The sequence below is a fragment of the Danaus plexippus genome, chromosome 5 (genome assembly GCF_018135715.1).
Source record: "Danaus plexippus chromosome 5, MEX_DaPlex, whole genome shotgun sequence".
Taxonomy (NCBI): domain Eukaryota; kingdom Metazoa; phylum Arthropoda; class Insecta; order Lepidoptera; family Nymphalidae; genus Danaus; species Danaus plexippus.
In genome coordinates, this window is record NC_083539.1 from 4,114,874 (window position 1) to 4,130,246 (window position 15,373).

The 15,373-nt window shown below is 31.2% G+C and overlaps 2 protein-coding genes across 2 annotated transcripts; both read right to left on the bottom strand.

The window, feature by feature from the left end:
• Window positions 1-2,096: 2,096 nt before the first annotated feature.
• On the bottom strand, window positions 2,097-6,515 carry LOC116769040 (WD repeat-containing protein 36). The gene is made up of 8 exons (XM_032660017.2): window positions 5,448-6,515; window positions 5,184-5,353; window positions 4,871-5,107; window positions 4,527-4,709; window positions 3,898-4,093; window positions 3,704-3,782; window positions 3,211-3,367; window positions 2,097-2,799 (listed from the first exon to the last, which is right to left on the bottom strand). Exons 1-8 carry the CDS (start codon window positions 6,392-6,394, stop codon window positions 2,102-2,104), a joined length of 2,667 nt encoding a protein of 888 aa, XP_032515908.2. The 5' UTR covers window positions 6,395-6,515; the 3' UTR covers window positions 2,097-2,101.
• A 2,470-nt stretch (window positions 6,516-8,985) lies between these two features.
• Window positions 8,986-12,701, bottom strand: LOC116769122 (splicing factor 3A subunit 3). Its single transcript, XM_032660140.2, has 11 exons — window positions 12,468-12,701; window positions 12,323-12,370; window positions 12,094-12,252; window positions 11,742-11,814; window positions 11,011-11,102; window positions 10,628-10,849; window positions 10,385-10,545; window positions 10,177-10,305; window positions 9,733-9,925; window positions 9,300-9,501; window positions 8,986-9,166 (listed from the first exon to the last, which is right to left on the bottom strand). Exons 1-11 carry the CDS (start codon window positions 12,561-12,563, stop codon window positions 9,033-9,035), a joined length of 1,509 nt encoding a protein of 502 aa, XP_032516031.2. The 5' UTR covers window positions 12,564-12,701; the 3' UTR covers window positions 8,986-9,032.
• Window positions 12,702-15,373: the final 2,672 nt, after the last annotated feature.

The following is a 15,373-nucleotide window of genomic DNA, read 5'->3' on the forward strand; positions in this document are numbered from 1 at the left end:
CTATCTGAAATCTGCTTGCCGTGTGGCGCGGCGTCCCTCTCCTGGGCAGAGGAGTATAAATACCCAAAAAAGGAAATGCTATTTTCGTAAAACCGCTTTACTGAGCCAAACGATATTTTAAGTTTTGTTAGATCACAATAAAAATAAATAAAAAAAATATATATATATTTCATATATTTCATACTTTTCAAAAGAAAATCACAAGAATAACAATACTAACACAGATTTATAATTATTATTTAGTGCTATAATAAAATCAGAGTTTACTCTCAACAATATAGGGTTGACTTTTATTAGTATAATATTTGATTAATAAGTAATCTTATTAATATCAAACATAAAGTATATAATATATATATATATATTAAGGGACTCATAATCATAAAAGTAGAATGATATTAGCAACATATGATTAAGTAAGCACAAAATGATTTGTTAAATACTATCTGCAAACTTAACTTATTTTGTTAATTTAAATGAAATATTAATTTAATTTCGTTCTACACTTACTTAGATTCAAGTTTTAATGCAAACCTATTTCTCCCGAGAACGTAAATGCAATTTGATAAATTCTACGTCTTACTACTTCCTAGAGATCATGTGTATCCTTAGCTTTACAACTCGAATTCGCTTTTACAAGTATAATACGCATAGTATATTTAAAAATATATATAAAAAAAATAAACTATATAGGAATATGTGAAGCGTTATTTATATATTTTTTTATTATTTGGGGACAGAGCAACTCACAAAAGAGGTTCATTACTTTGGGACGATGACAACAAAAATTACAATCACACCTAACTGAGTGTATAAAATGATATATTTTAACCCACACCTCTTAGTTATTTTCCACTGTAATCTCAGGTTTAATATAGAACGTTCATTCCCAACGGATATAACGCCGACCACGCAATGGTCGCTAAGCTCCCAGTTCCACTCTATGAAGTCGACTTCCAACTGAAAAAGTTAAATGGCTTGGAATGAGGAACCCGTAATAGAAAATGAGACCATTTTATTTCCTCGATCGTGTTTAATATCAGATTAAAATATTATATTACAGAGACATTTTAATATTATAAAATACTGAAGTCTTTTAACTGTATTTTGAATTACGTTTCTCAATGGGACATTAAAACGTGATAATGTTCTTTTTTTTAACCCCCGCAAAACCACGGGGTGTTATAAGTTTGACGTGTCTGTGTGTGTAATGTGTCTGTCTGAGGCAACGTAGCTCCCAAACGGATGATCCGATTTTAATGCGGTTTTTTTTTTGTTTGAAAGGTATATCCGCCGAGTGTTCTTAGCTATGTTTGGTGGAAATCGGTTCAGGTCTTCAAGGTCCTCAGGTCGTTTGTTAAGTGTGAGAGGAATGTCACACGCACAGTTTGCTTACACAGCATATGTGGGATTTAACATTTGAAACATTCACCTTTTGTCATAATAATTACGTACATTTTTTTGGGTCAGCAATTTTATAAAATGAGATCTAAACGAAACGTCGGGATTATGTAGTTTTTAAATAATAAAATCCGCGTAGTAAATCCGAATAATACTAGTTTCATTTAAATTTTATAAAATTTTTAATTTTGTTATGTAACATTCAACCCAAATAAAATTATTTAAGGTTCGTGTATAAGTAAGACAATAAAAATAATATAAAAGATACTATATTCTTATAATGATATACACATTCACAAGATAAGGGAGCGAAATCACATTTTCGTTTCAAAATGAGTTTCCATTTCAAGAAATGAATACTTATTGACTATCGAGACGCTATTAATGAATCTCGGGTGCTGAGCAATAGCATCTTAATTCCTTTGAAAATTATTCAATAAACGTCTCAGAGCGGCTCCACAAAAAGGTAGGTGAGAGGCTACTTATTGGATACGCAAAAATCTTATTAAGATCTGAACGAAAATGAGAACATTTTTTCTAAGTTACGGACATAACCCACTTATTTAATTAAGTTTTTTCCCAAAGCTATGGCCACGATTCTCACGCTAATATAAATTATTCTTTATTATAAAGACGTCAAATTAGTGATGTGACAGTTAATTCATAATTATTAAGGTCTTCAATAATAACAAGCGTAAGATTACATATCCTTTAATGCTTTAACGACACATATGTTATACATCAAATGGTTCTGTAATCTGGACCAAGCACGAGTCGCCGATTCTTCGACCGATTCCAAAGGTTTCATCAGTTCGTCCTCCTGGGCGATAAGTTTAGTGTGCATTTTCAAAAATATACTCAAATAGGATTGCGCCAATTCGAAATCTCGGTTGCTCCTTATTAAAATGTCTAACATTATGAGGAACTTCCTCATAACATCGACAGAACCGCCGGCGTCAGGCGCCATGCTGGTTACTTCAGCTTCGATCGCCGACGCGGACATTAACTTCAATTTCTCAAGACATTCCTTATAATCACTTTCGTTTTCACATGAATTCAATTTTTTTGCAAATGGCGTTAAAGTTGACAATGTATCCGGTATGAGCAACTTTTTCGTGTTTCCCGCCTTTTCCTTTTCCAAATCGAATTCAAGGTCAAGACTTGGGATTGTTGGGAGAAAGAATGGCGCCGATTTGGGAACCGTCAAAGGTATTTTGGGTTTATTCCTACGTTTTATTACGTCCAAATTGAGCAAATTCAGCCATCTTGATGTAGGCTGGCCAGATAGTGTTAAAAGTTCCTCGCTAATTTGTTCCGGTGATTTGTATTCGTCATCGCCCAAATCAATTGTTCCTATATCATCTATATCAGGTTTCTCGGCTGCAGTAGTTGGTAGTTCTGTAAATAAAATTTCAAAACTATAGACTCATCCATTAATTTTTGTTCCTTAAAACTAGACAAAAGTCTTAAAACCCAAAATTTAAATTACGTGATTGAAGTAAAATTTTATGTTATCAATAGAATCGTCTACTCATTCACGTATGCAGAATTTCTATGCATTCCGTACATATTTCGGTATAATGACCATATGATTTTAAAGTAGTCTTAATAAACACAGTTAACAATAATAATAAAAATAATGTAATATTTTATTTAGCAAACAAACCTTCACCCAAAATAAATTCAACGAAAAAAAAACTTTATTTTAAGGTAGCAGAAAAAAAAATTACTAACATATAATAGAGGTAGCTACTTTTATGTTGTCATTTATAAAAATAAAAAAAAAAAAAAAAATATAATTTTTCTTACTCAATCGCGGCACATCATTTCTATCAACGGGCTTGAGGAAGACTTTGCTATACAACAATCTGTTCGCCCAAAGACAGATCCCAAGCTCACCCACGTGGGACGTCGCCAGATAATCACCGGTTGGTGACATAGTTAGAGATGTACATGGCTGTTCAACCTGGTTAATATACACTATATATTACTAAATAATTATTATTATTATTAGTACATAATAATAGAACATATACAATTAACAAGTGAGCAATTTTTTTAACATATAGAGATTTAATGAACATAGGAACAAAAACAAGCAAGATCAATGTCGGTGAAAATGGTGTTGTTGTAGGTGAAAATATGTTTATTATCTATTGTTCTTATTGTTTTTTATCTATAACAGTAGAGAATTAAAAAATAACATCCTTATTTAAAAATTACTCAAAAAGTTTTACAATTTCAGCCTATCACTTCTTTTCTTATAAAACTATGAATTTAAAAATCCTTCAAAGATACTCACAGAAAATATATCAACCAGTTGTGAAGTCGGTATATCCCAAGTACAAATTGTACAATCCATAGATGATGACACTAACCATCTATAATAGATAATCAACATAATAAAATAAAAAGCAGCTCAGATTCACAGATTACAAACAAATTGACAATTAATTTAAAGAATATTTAATTAATTTATTTATTAATATATTATACCTGCTTTGACAATCAAAATCAATGTCGTTTATTTTACCAACATGACCTTCGAAGTTTCTAACAACTCTCATGGTGTCTATATCAACCAGTGTAATTGTAAAATCTTCATTTGCTAACGCCAGCAAACCACTTTCCCTGTGGCATTTTGTCATACTCACAGATTCATCCAATCTCAGTACATGATATGGGGTGGTAGCTAGAAATTAACACAGCCATAGATAAAATAATATTGTTATTTTCTTACCCAGACAGTTGTAAATTAAACCTTCTTAAAGAAAAGTAGTTTAGTTTACTCCTTTTCATTTATCTTTAGGTATCTGTCATTGAAAGATACATACATTTAGTAAACAGTGGTTATTTTATAATAGGAAACAGTCATCCAAATTTTATTAATGTGCACAGATCATATAAAATAGAAACAATTATTTTTTACTCTGCCCGATATTACCTATTAAATGTATATTTTATATAAACTAAATAAGTAAAACCATATATTTGAATACATGAATTACAATTTGTTACAAAGTGTTAGCTGCTGTGAGAAATCATCTGTATTTTTCTAAGTAATGAAAAGAATTATATATAATTTTAACTATTTATCATTTATTCCACTGATTGCGATAACTCACCAGTTTTAAAATGCCAGAATTTAAGTTTATCGTCAGCACCAACAGTAATGAGCCTTTGATTACAGATATCTGTTTCTACGCCTCTCAGTGCTCCTTTGTGGGCCTGTTTGTTTTCTTTGCCATAATGGCCTCGGTAAAGGCCTGACTGCATATTAAACTTATGCACTTGTCCATTACTATAACCTAAAAAAAATTTAACATTTTAATGCTACAAAATATTTTTTTATTACTAAATACAATACAATGTGATGATTTAATTCCACTGTTTCTATACATAATATTATATATATCTTTTTAATTGTACAATTAAAAATATACTATTGCACTTCTTAAATACTACTTACCAATAATAACAAAATTGCCACAATGTGTTACCGTCAAACAGGTTGACAGAGTACTTTTTTCCATATCAGGTGGCTTTAATTTGTGTGTTCCCATACACATTCTATTATATGACCAAGTAGTAGCCAAGTACTTTCCTTCATGCAATGTTGCAATACTATCCCATTGCTTATCCCTTTGCATACAGGAGCTTATATTAGTTATTTGTGGTAGAATTTTTGTATCTATCTGATATCTTTCTGCAAAGAATTATACAATTAAAGTATTTAAAAATTTTAACATTAAGTTTTATGGAGAATTATAGATTCTATTTACTTTTCTTTTTGGATGCTTTCCTGTTGTATGAGGCTTTACCCATGCTTTTGTTAAAAGTTTCTGTTACTGTATTCATAATATGAAGACTGCTATCACTGCCTGCTGCAAGAATGTTTCCACCAGTTGGCTCACAGTAGCGCACTATAGTTGGAGGTAAAGAATGACCTTCCCTATAATATTTCAAAGCATTTAGTCAACGTTATATATAAATTGTATCAAAATATTCATTATTTATATATTCATAAGTAAATAGATCCAAATTACCTTTTCTTCAAAAGTCTAGCCCCTCCATCTGGCATATCAAAAATCCACATTTTTAATGAATTATCTTGGGAATTGGTAACCATTAGTGGTTCTGAATTTAAACATTGTAGGCCAGCTATTTTAGCAAAATGAGCTGACTGTATCTGTGACTTCACTCTTTTCTCTTCTAAATCCCACATAACTAAATGTCCTTGTGTACTTCCCGTTACCATTATGGGTACTCCATCCATTCTAAATGTCAAACAACTAACTCTGCCCCAATCATGAATAAACTCCATTACCTCTTGATCATAACGGAGATTATGAAGAATAATTTTTCCATTACCCAAAGCAATAGCTACAACATCAATTGCTGGAGCAGCTTCTGTAACTGTCACAGGTGAGTCCCAACCTTTAAATGTGTACACCAATTTTGAAGTTCTAATATTCCATATCTGGAGTTGGCCCTGTTTACTGCCAAGTAATATTTTATTAAGATAAGTGGGTGGATGACATAAAGTTGTAATTTTGAAATGAGTTTCATCGAACTTGAGATCGAGAAACTCTGATCCCTCTTTAATGTCAAATATTTTAAGGACATTATCTTTATCTATTGATATGAGATGAACTCCAAATGGTAATAGCTGGTGTATCGGTGCCTGGTGTCCCTTGTAAACGTGCTTTAGCTCGCAGCCTCGTCTCCATGCGTATATATCGTTTTCGCTGGCTGTATAAACGTGAAAACTATCACCAGTCATGCATGTGATGGGACCAGGATGTTCACCACTGACACTCAAGAGGCGAAATTTATCACAGCCATAAGTATGAAACCACTTTCCTACACTAGTACATAGCAATGTTTCACCCCGTCTTTTAATAAAACGAGCCACAAAAGGAACATGTGTACTAACATAACCTAGTACTCGTGCACCCGTAAATATTTGGCTACTTCGTCTCTCTTCAGACATGTTGAATTTTTCTAAAATCTCTAATTTATCAATTAAAACATTTCATTTTTATAATATACGAAATTATAAAATATATTTTGTTGTTTTCTCCACGCGTGTCTGACACATGACAATCTTTGACATTAATTGTTAACTTTTGTGACAATTATTGTCCAGAAATTGATGTGACATTAAAGTTTTTTCATAGAAATAAGATATATTTTATATGTTATTTCAATAAAAAAAAGTATACCACTGTATTATACTATAGAAGACTACAAAAGCAAAGTAAATCATTTTTTTAAATAAAGAAGTAACAGTAAAAGTATATAGTTAATCTCTTAGTACAAACTTTATACTTCGTAAAATTTTTATAGTTTTTCACGCTACATTGATGCTATCACATGCGACCATTTCTTCCTACTAATCTGCCTCACTGATATATTAGAGGTATTTTTAAAAACTGATTGGTTCTCGATTTAAGTTCCATATAATTCCTGTCTACCTGATGTTTCAATAATAACTTCACGACTGATTGTTTTAAGTACCAACTACTAACTTTCATTATGAGTGTTTTGACAAGAATAGATGGTTGTTTAAGAATTTTCTCACTTAAAGTTTTTTACTCATTTTGTTAAGAACTTTAGTGGATGTGGCGAAGGGGAACAGTGGATCATATAAATAATTGTCTTTGAATAGTACACATTTTTCTAATACAAAATGAGTGATTTAACAGCAACTTATCTGGCTAGGGCTGCAACCATGATCGAGGAAAAGCACATTTATATCTCAGTAAGTCGATTGGGCGTATCGACATCAGTGATTAATCGCGTCGTCCGACGTTTTAGGGAGACTGAATCGTATGTGCGCAAAGGAGGACAGGGCAGAAATCGAGCAACTAGCGCCGTAGATTACCGTTTCTTGGACATACATACATTACGAAAACGTTGTCAACTAGCCGTTAGACGACGATTTCGTATAATATTTCGATTCGATTTCGGAAATCGTTTGGCAGAAGTCTGTAACGTCGACGTCAGTGAAAGGACTGTTAGAAGACAGTTGAATGAAGTTGACTTAAACTCTTACGTGCCTGCAAAAGCCCCAAAATTCGAGATAGCTCATCAAGTAACAAGATTAGCATTAACTCGAGAGCACCAGAGTAACCAGAGCCAATTTTTTGTAAATTTCGTATTTTCCCTCCCCTGGGAGGGAAAGAATGTGGAGACATCGAGGGGTTATCGCCAAGCATATTTCACTAAAACTGTTTTGTATGGTGGAAGGTCTGTGATGGTATGGGCCCCAAACATATGTCACCCCATAGTGAGGGGTGACACATGTTTGTGAGCCTGCACGAAGCTTGTGATGGTCAGTAATGGGTCGCTAGCTGCAGAGCGGTATATAACAGGAATCTTAGAATCCTATGTCATGCCTTTTGCCCCATTCATAGACAAAAATTTCATTTTCATGCATGATAACGCACGGCCTCACACTGCGCGCATAGTGAGTGACTATATCTTAATGAAGTAGGAATCACTCAGATGAACTAACCAGCGCGATCAATGAATATGAACCTTGATATAGAACATGTATGGGACTACCTGGGACGGGAAGTTCGATAAAGAAATCCAATCCCTAATAATATGGAAGAACTTAAATTAGCGTTAGAGGAAGAGTGAAACAATTTACCCAAGAACTATTCGACAACCCCAAAGCTTGAGAAAGGGTATACGGGCTTTAATTAGAGCCTGTGGCGGAGAAACCCGACATTTGGATGCTTTTTTTTTAATTTTTACAGATTTCAGTTTTAAGCAAAAACCAAGGAAATATTCTGTAAATTACTCGTAACATTTATTTTCGTTAGTTCGAGTGCAACTAATTATTGTGTAATTAAGAATAATATGTACAACACGTGTGTTAAGGAAACTTTTTTTTATTAGCTAAATGAAAAGACTGTCGTCTAAGAACCACAGACTTATATAAAACAATGCACAGGAAATCTCTTATGTTACGTGGTCAATTGAAGCAAAAAATGCGATATATGACAATATATTAGAAAAAAACGTAAAGCCTTCAGTTACTCTTTATGAAAAAGCGAATAGGTATGTAGAACAATAGCATATGCTTATTCTATGGGCAGTTCTCGGATTATGTCTCCAGCTATCTTGGATTGACTACGATACATTTTCTATATCAGAGAGTTCCTACAACTTACAATTTTAGACACGGATAACGCAAGAACGATATAGGACGATACTAATCTTAACACAGGATTTTTTAGGTTGGTTTTAAAATGAGAATTAAGTCAGATTTTTTTGGAATCAAGAACGTAGCCAAATTTCGAATAAATTGACTATTTTAAGAATGCAAATTAAGCATTGTAAATTTTGTTTTCTGAGACGAAATGGCAAAAACTTTCTCTGCAGGTGGAGACCGCTGACAGAATAGTAAGCTCTGATAAAAAAGGTTAGCATATTTTTGGTTTCGATTCAGTAAAACATAAAAATAAAAAATACCTATACTCTTAATATTTTTCATATTTTCTCGAATCTTTTTGTCATAAAAATAATATATCATTTTATATTAATAGTGAAGATAGAAAATAATCGTACAAATAATCTTATATATATTTTTATTAAAATAAAATCATATCTAGAAAAAATCACAGAAGACCTTGTCGTTTCAAGTCTTCATATGTTTTTCGATTTACAACATTTCCCTGTGAATCTTCAAATTCTTCATCATTTTCAGCCACAAATCTTTCATTTTCCTTTTGATTTTTGATTTTTTCCCACACTATAATTAAAAAAAATAATATTAGGTTTGTCTATATTTCCGTCACCACGCATCATTGTATTATTTTTCTTCAAGTAATTGATTTTATACTATTTATACTTCTTAAATTGTTGACGTATGTAAAAGGACTTACAAGCAAGCGCATCTTCTATTTGAGTGACATTAGCAAAGTGGGCAGTATTCGGTATACCAAGACATCTCATGCCGTGAGCATGACGCCACTCCGCAAAGTGACGTTGGAAAGCCTTCGGACCCTTATACGTGTAGTTACCACAAATCTCGCAGGAATAACTAATGTTTAGCCCATGCAACTTGTATAACCAGTATGGAATTGGCTGAAAATATAAAATTTATATTTATTAAAAACCAAAAAATAATAAGTTTCTTCTGTGTAATGACATAAGTGGCTTATTTAATGGTATAAATTTTTTATAACAGTCAATTACTGACTGTTAGTCCCGCTAAAGGAAAATTTTAATTAGGTCAATGTTCTTTTGGTCCCAGCAAAAGTAATTCTTTTCAAAAAATGTCAAAGCGCCACAGTAAAAGGTATAAATGTTTGCAACCTTTCCGTCCCACCCTAGTGGTAAATTCTTGGGATTATATGGCACTTCATCATCATCGGAATCCAAGTCTGCTGCAACCGAACCCTCACTTTCTTCATCACTCTCATCTCGACGTTCACCAGCGGCTCTGGCCGCTCTACGTGTCACGTTTTCAATTGTAGAAGCTCTTGTGCTGCTTACTATGTTTGAGAACCTAAAGTCATTATTATTATTATTATACATATTTATGATTTTTAAATACATAGTTTCGGCTCTTTATACTATAAATATTAGTAAATAAGGACAAATATATTTTTCTCAATCAAACACTGGTTCTAAGCAATTAAACAATGTACTTAGAGAAATTTTATCTGATACAATTAATGTTTTACTACTATGAATTATCAGGTGATGTTATTGTTTAACAGAAAATAAGAAAAACAAAATTTGTTACAAATAAATTACCGGTATACTTGAGCTTCTATAGCAGCTATATCTTTGTGACGCTGAAGAGTAGAAGCCTTAGCCTTGTTCCCACCTTTTTTAGCTACCAATGACTTATCAAGGGCTGTTTGACCTTTTGTACTAAACAATCTAAAATCACAGATGTATTAAAAAAAATAACCAGTATTTAATACAAGAAATCATAATTAATGAACTAGCGGTGCTATACCTTTGTGCTCTTTCTTCTAAAGTTCCACCACACTTTAAACCAAGAGCCATTAGAGCAGACTTCAATCTATCTAGTCCAAGAGATGCAAGCTCTTCCCAAGATGAAAAAGCTGATAAATCTAAATGAGCTCCTATATTTGTAAGTGCTCCTCCAGTTTCTTTCTATAAACAATAATTACCAGTTATAACCAACAATTTAAAATAAATTTGTAATATGAAAATAAGAAAAAAATTATAAACATACTGGCCAACCAGGAAATGTTCCAGATTCCCATTGCTTCAAGAAATCTTGATGTGCTGTAGCCATTTCCTGTGCTTGATCCATCAATGGTTTCACTCTATTGACGAAATCCTTCAAGTAAGTCAGTAATGCTCTTATATAGTTCCTATAGTCACTGTTTTTACGCTCCCTCGGTATATCAAACAAGTGGTCGAAAATACTCAGGTATGTTATGTAATCGATTTTCTGAAAATAACTTGTAGTTAACAACAGTTTTATATCGATAATAAAACAATAAGGTATTACGTTGACGAAGGTTGTAAAATTTTGCTCTTGTTAGAAATATTGTGGGGTATGTAAAATAAAAAATATAACACTTAATAAATGTAAAAAATATCTAAACAAACCTCTATTCCCTTCAAGTTAATATACTTTTCATAACACTCATGCAAATCCAGGTATTTTCCATATCCTTCTTCATCAGTAAATTCAACAGGAGCTACAAAAAACAAAATGACAGTTGCTTGGTGGTAAATAGTAAATTAATCTTTGATGCATTACTTATGTACATTGTATACTTGTACTGGCCATAAATACTGTTACAATTAAAAATAAACAAAATATTACTTATGAATTGGAAATCCACCATATTTATATGATTTTTTAATATATTTTCTTATTTTCGAGCTAATATATCGTAAAATATTGGTGATATTAAATAGAGTGGGAGTGATAAAGAGAATAAAATCCCAAAATACACTATATATGTATATAATTTTGATTAAAGATACAAAAAATACCACTATTTTGACCAATTAAATGACTGTGTTTATGATGGAAGCTTTAAATAAACTTCCCAATTAATATACAGATTGCCTTGACATGAATATACTTATATATATAAAACAAGTACTCATTTAAAATAAAAAGTATTTAGTTAGTTAAAATTAATATAGGAAAGTATGCAATGAAAATCTTCAACAAGACCAGAGGTTCTGGAGGTTGCATGTATAATTGTTGCTAGTGTTTATAAATTTTCCATTCCATATTTTCTAATTAAACCTTTAATTTTACTACTAACTCAAAATTGTATTAATGTTAAAAACACAATTATGTGAATTTTAGTTAGTTTACTTACTTGTGTAATCCTCTGAAGGGTTTTCCCTAATCTTAGCTAACTCTTCAAATTCCACTGACATGGGAACACAGATCTATAAATAAATGTATAAATGAAATAAAGTTATAAAACTTTTAATACATAATATATATTATTCACAATACTATTGCACACTTAAAAATAAATCACTATTTAAAACAAGTGATTAAACTTAAAAGTAACTTAACTTTATCGCAATATATAATAATTAATATAATAAGTTGTTATAAGATCCATTCTTTGAACAAAAATTCAACCCACTTTTAAGAACAGATATTTCTATACATTTATTATTATTATACAATATATTGAATGTTATTTTTTTTTTACTAACCTCATTAGGATGTTTTCTGTGAAATTCTTTAATTTGTTTAAGTCTTGCATAAAATTCTTGAAACTCATTTGGTCCTGATAACGCCGCTATTTCTTCTTTACGGATTCCATCTTTGTCCTCATATAACTCTTTCAATCTTATAGAAGATTCTATATACCGCTTGAAAATTAAAGTTAAAATATAACAATTTATTAATTACTATTACTTTATGAAGGTTAAGCAAACTTACATCGTGTAAATTTTTCAATCGGTGATCAGCGTTGATTGTTTCGCGATGCTGCAATAGGTTAATTTTGGAAAAACATATTAAATACCCAGAATAGTCGTGTGGTTTAGAATTATTTATGTAAAAAAATATTTATTCCACTACTTACTCCCGTTTTTTTATTTAGAATTTCCTTCACCATAGCATCCATAGTACGTTCTCGTTCTTCATGATAACTCCTCTGTTGTTCCAGTATTGTTTCCATTTCATAAAATTATCTTATTTATTTGCCCTTAAATTTTTGTAATATCTGCAGAAAGAGAAGATATGCAAAATATTTAATTTATATTATAATAAACAGCGTCCACCGACCGTGTATTCGTTTGACAGTTTAACCATAGAGCAATAGAGACACAAATAGACTACATATTGTAGACTTTCATCGCAACATAAAGTATATATTGTACCGGTTTATTATGATGAATAATCGTTTTTTTTTATTCAATTGCACATTAAACAATTAAGTGCTATGATAATACAAAAAACTTCAGAAATTCTTATTAAGCATATTAAAATCAATTTAAAGTCGAAACTTCCACAGACAGAACCTTTGTATAAAAAAAATATTCTAAAAAACTTACTTATATCAAACTAAGAATAATATGGGAAACTATCACGACACTGTACAAATTAAAAAACTTGAATTGAAGTTTTAACTTAGTGCAATACTCATTTACTTAGTTCCATACTTTTGCATGAAAATAATCCCAGGTTCATATAATGTTTTTAATTATTAATTTCGATTAATTCAACTGTTTGAACTTGTAACTAACTCCTTAGGAATCGATTTTGACACACTTTAAGCTTCTGATTTAATTTAAACTTTGTAGAGTACCTAGACATATCAAGAAAGGTTGACAATACTATAAGTTGATAGAAAGTCGATGATGCCATTGTTCTGATTAGAAATGCCACGATTAATTATTTTTATGTGATGTTTAGAGTCAGGAGCAACATTTTACGTATCTAACAATATTTCCACTTGCTTTGAACAAGTACGTGAGAGTCTATATATATACTCTCGAACCGAGTACCTTTTCAGGGCAAAAATTTGAAAAAAGCGTGAGACGTTTCATTTTTTAAATGATAGATTCCAAATAATGAACTGAAGACTGAACATAACAAGTACATAATTCTTACATAAAAGAAATAATATATATCAGTTGTTTAAGGCATATAGAATTGTTGAAGTCCGAATTCCAATTGCCACCATATACGATTATAATGCGATTATATTATTATGGAGTTTTGTGAACATACAAGTGACAGCAAAGAACCCTGACGTCGAAGAATTATTGCCAATTATAAATGAAGGGTTTCGTAATATTACTGCAAAACCAGGAAAAAAGAATATGATTACCTGATTCATGGCGAAACATATATTGGGAACAAGAACGTTTGATAAAAGATATGTATGTTAGTCACATTTAGAGTCAAATATAAATAAATAAGGGACTTTTTCAGTGTTCAAAATATACGATACATATAAATAAAATCGGAGTGTCTGTTTGTAAAATTAAAATAATCGTTTTTTACTAGATGGACAAACATATGTATATGCCTATATATATATAGGGTACTCGTACGGTAAGGTACGGTATCTTTGGTGTATAGTGTATACCAAAGAATTTTTTAAATAATTTTTGTATGTCTTTGTTTCCGCCTAATCTCTGGGCCTAAGGCTGTGCTTTGATTGGCAGTTAGCTAATGTAATAAGGAGTAAGGAGTGGAAGGCGGGGCGCATGCGGTGCTAAAAAGTTTTTTCATTATTTTTTACGCAGACGGAGTTGCAGGTAACAGCTCGTTTTAAATAAAATTTCATTTTTTTACCCTAAATTTTTATACTTATTAATTCAACAAATTTATTATATTTTTAATTGTTTCCTAGCAAATATCAAGATATTTACAGTCGAACTATAATAACGATACTGTAGGTACCTAATTTGTCAATATAACAGAAAAAATAATAAGCACAACTGCGATATCAAATTTTATGACATACTTGCTTAATACATATAGATATCTATTAATGTTTTCTTCAACTCGACGGGTAATTGTGCATCGTTACGTCCTTTGTATTATAAATTTGGTTATTATATTAAGTTAATTTTTAATAAAAATTAATAAATTGAGGCAGAAACATCAATATACGAGTACCTATTCTCTTTAACATAATTGTCTTAATTCGATTAAATTTATTAAGTCATATATAAATTCATTATATCTTCGAAAAAATTTGTCCTTTTAGCCGAAAAATCTTACAAAAGCTATTTTTTGCTTTACAGTAACAGCTAACAGATAAGTCCAAGACTCAAAGTCGAATCTATGTACAACAGTCACCATTACTTGCGTTGCTGTGGATCATTGCTGTACAAAAAAGTCTCTTTAAAAGTTTCCTTTTCTTCCTAAGTATCTTGGCTGCCTCATAACATCTCAAAAGTTGTCTTGTGCTGCAGTTTAATACTCTTCACTGTACTTTTTAGTACACTTTAAAGTGAATGACAAATTAGGTCGATTAAAAACTGGTCAAAAATGTCCTTTCACTTAAAATTCCTCTGAGTTTTCTTATTTTTTTTAAAACATTAGATGAAGATCTATTTGGATTAGGACTTATAAATATAAACCTAGTTGTAATTGTTTTCCTACAGAAACTAACTACAAACAGAAAAAACTCAGCTACATTCAAATCTCACCATTTTTCGTTAACGAAACCGCATAGGATGTTCAAAACTAATGTAGCTATCAAAACCATTGTGATGGATTTCTCTTGTAGTACGGTCATAATTATAATATTAATAGAATCAAAACATTAAGAGTATCCGTTTTCCTTGAAGTGGTTGTTTAGCTCGCATTCCAACGTTTTACCAAGACAAGATTCTCATAACTATTTTTTTTTTGTAATAGTTGAAGGCAAATTTCATTTTATATTACGTCTTTTTTATATTCATTTGCGTACGAATCGATTAGTTAACGGAATCTTTACTCTTAATTTAATAAAACCTTAAACTATTTGTC

Excerpts from the sequence above, each read along its gene's own strand:
- LOC116769040 (XM_032660017.2), bottom strand. The coding sequence starts at position 6,394 with ATGTCTGAAGAGAGACGAAGTAGCCAAATATTTACGGGTGCACGAGTA. Across the intron at positions 5,108-5,183 it reads GAAAGCATCCAAAAAGAAAA|AAAGATATCAGATAGATACA; the intron begins GTAAATAGAATC and ends AATTCTTTGCAG. Across the intron at positions 4,710-4,870 it reads TGGCAATTTTGTTATTATTG|GTTATAGTAATGGACAAGTG; the intron begins GTAAGTAGTATT and ends AATTTTTTTTAG.
- LOC116769122 (XM_032660140.2), bottom strand. The coding sequence starts at position 12,563 with ATGGAAACAATACTGGAACAACAGAGGAGTTATCATGAAGAACGAGAA. Across the intron at positions 10,306-10,384 it reads TTAGAAGAAAGAGCACAAAG|ATTGTTTAGTACAAAAGGTC; the intron begins GTATAGCACCGC and ends CTGTGATTTTAG. Across the intron at positions 9,167-9,299 it reads AATAGAAGATGCGCTTGCTT|TGTGGGAAAAAATCAAAAAT; the intron begins GTAAGTCCTTTT and ends TTTTAATTATAG.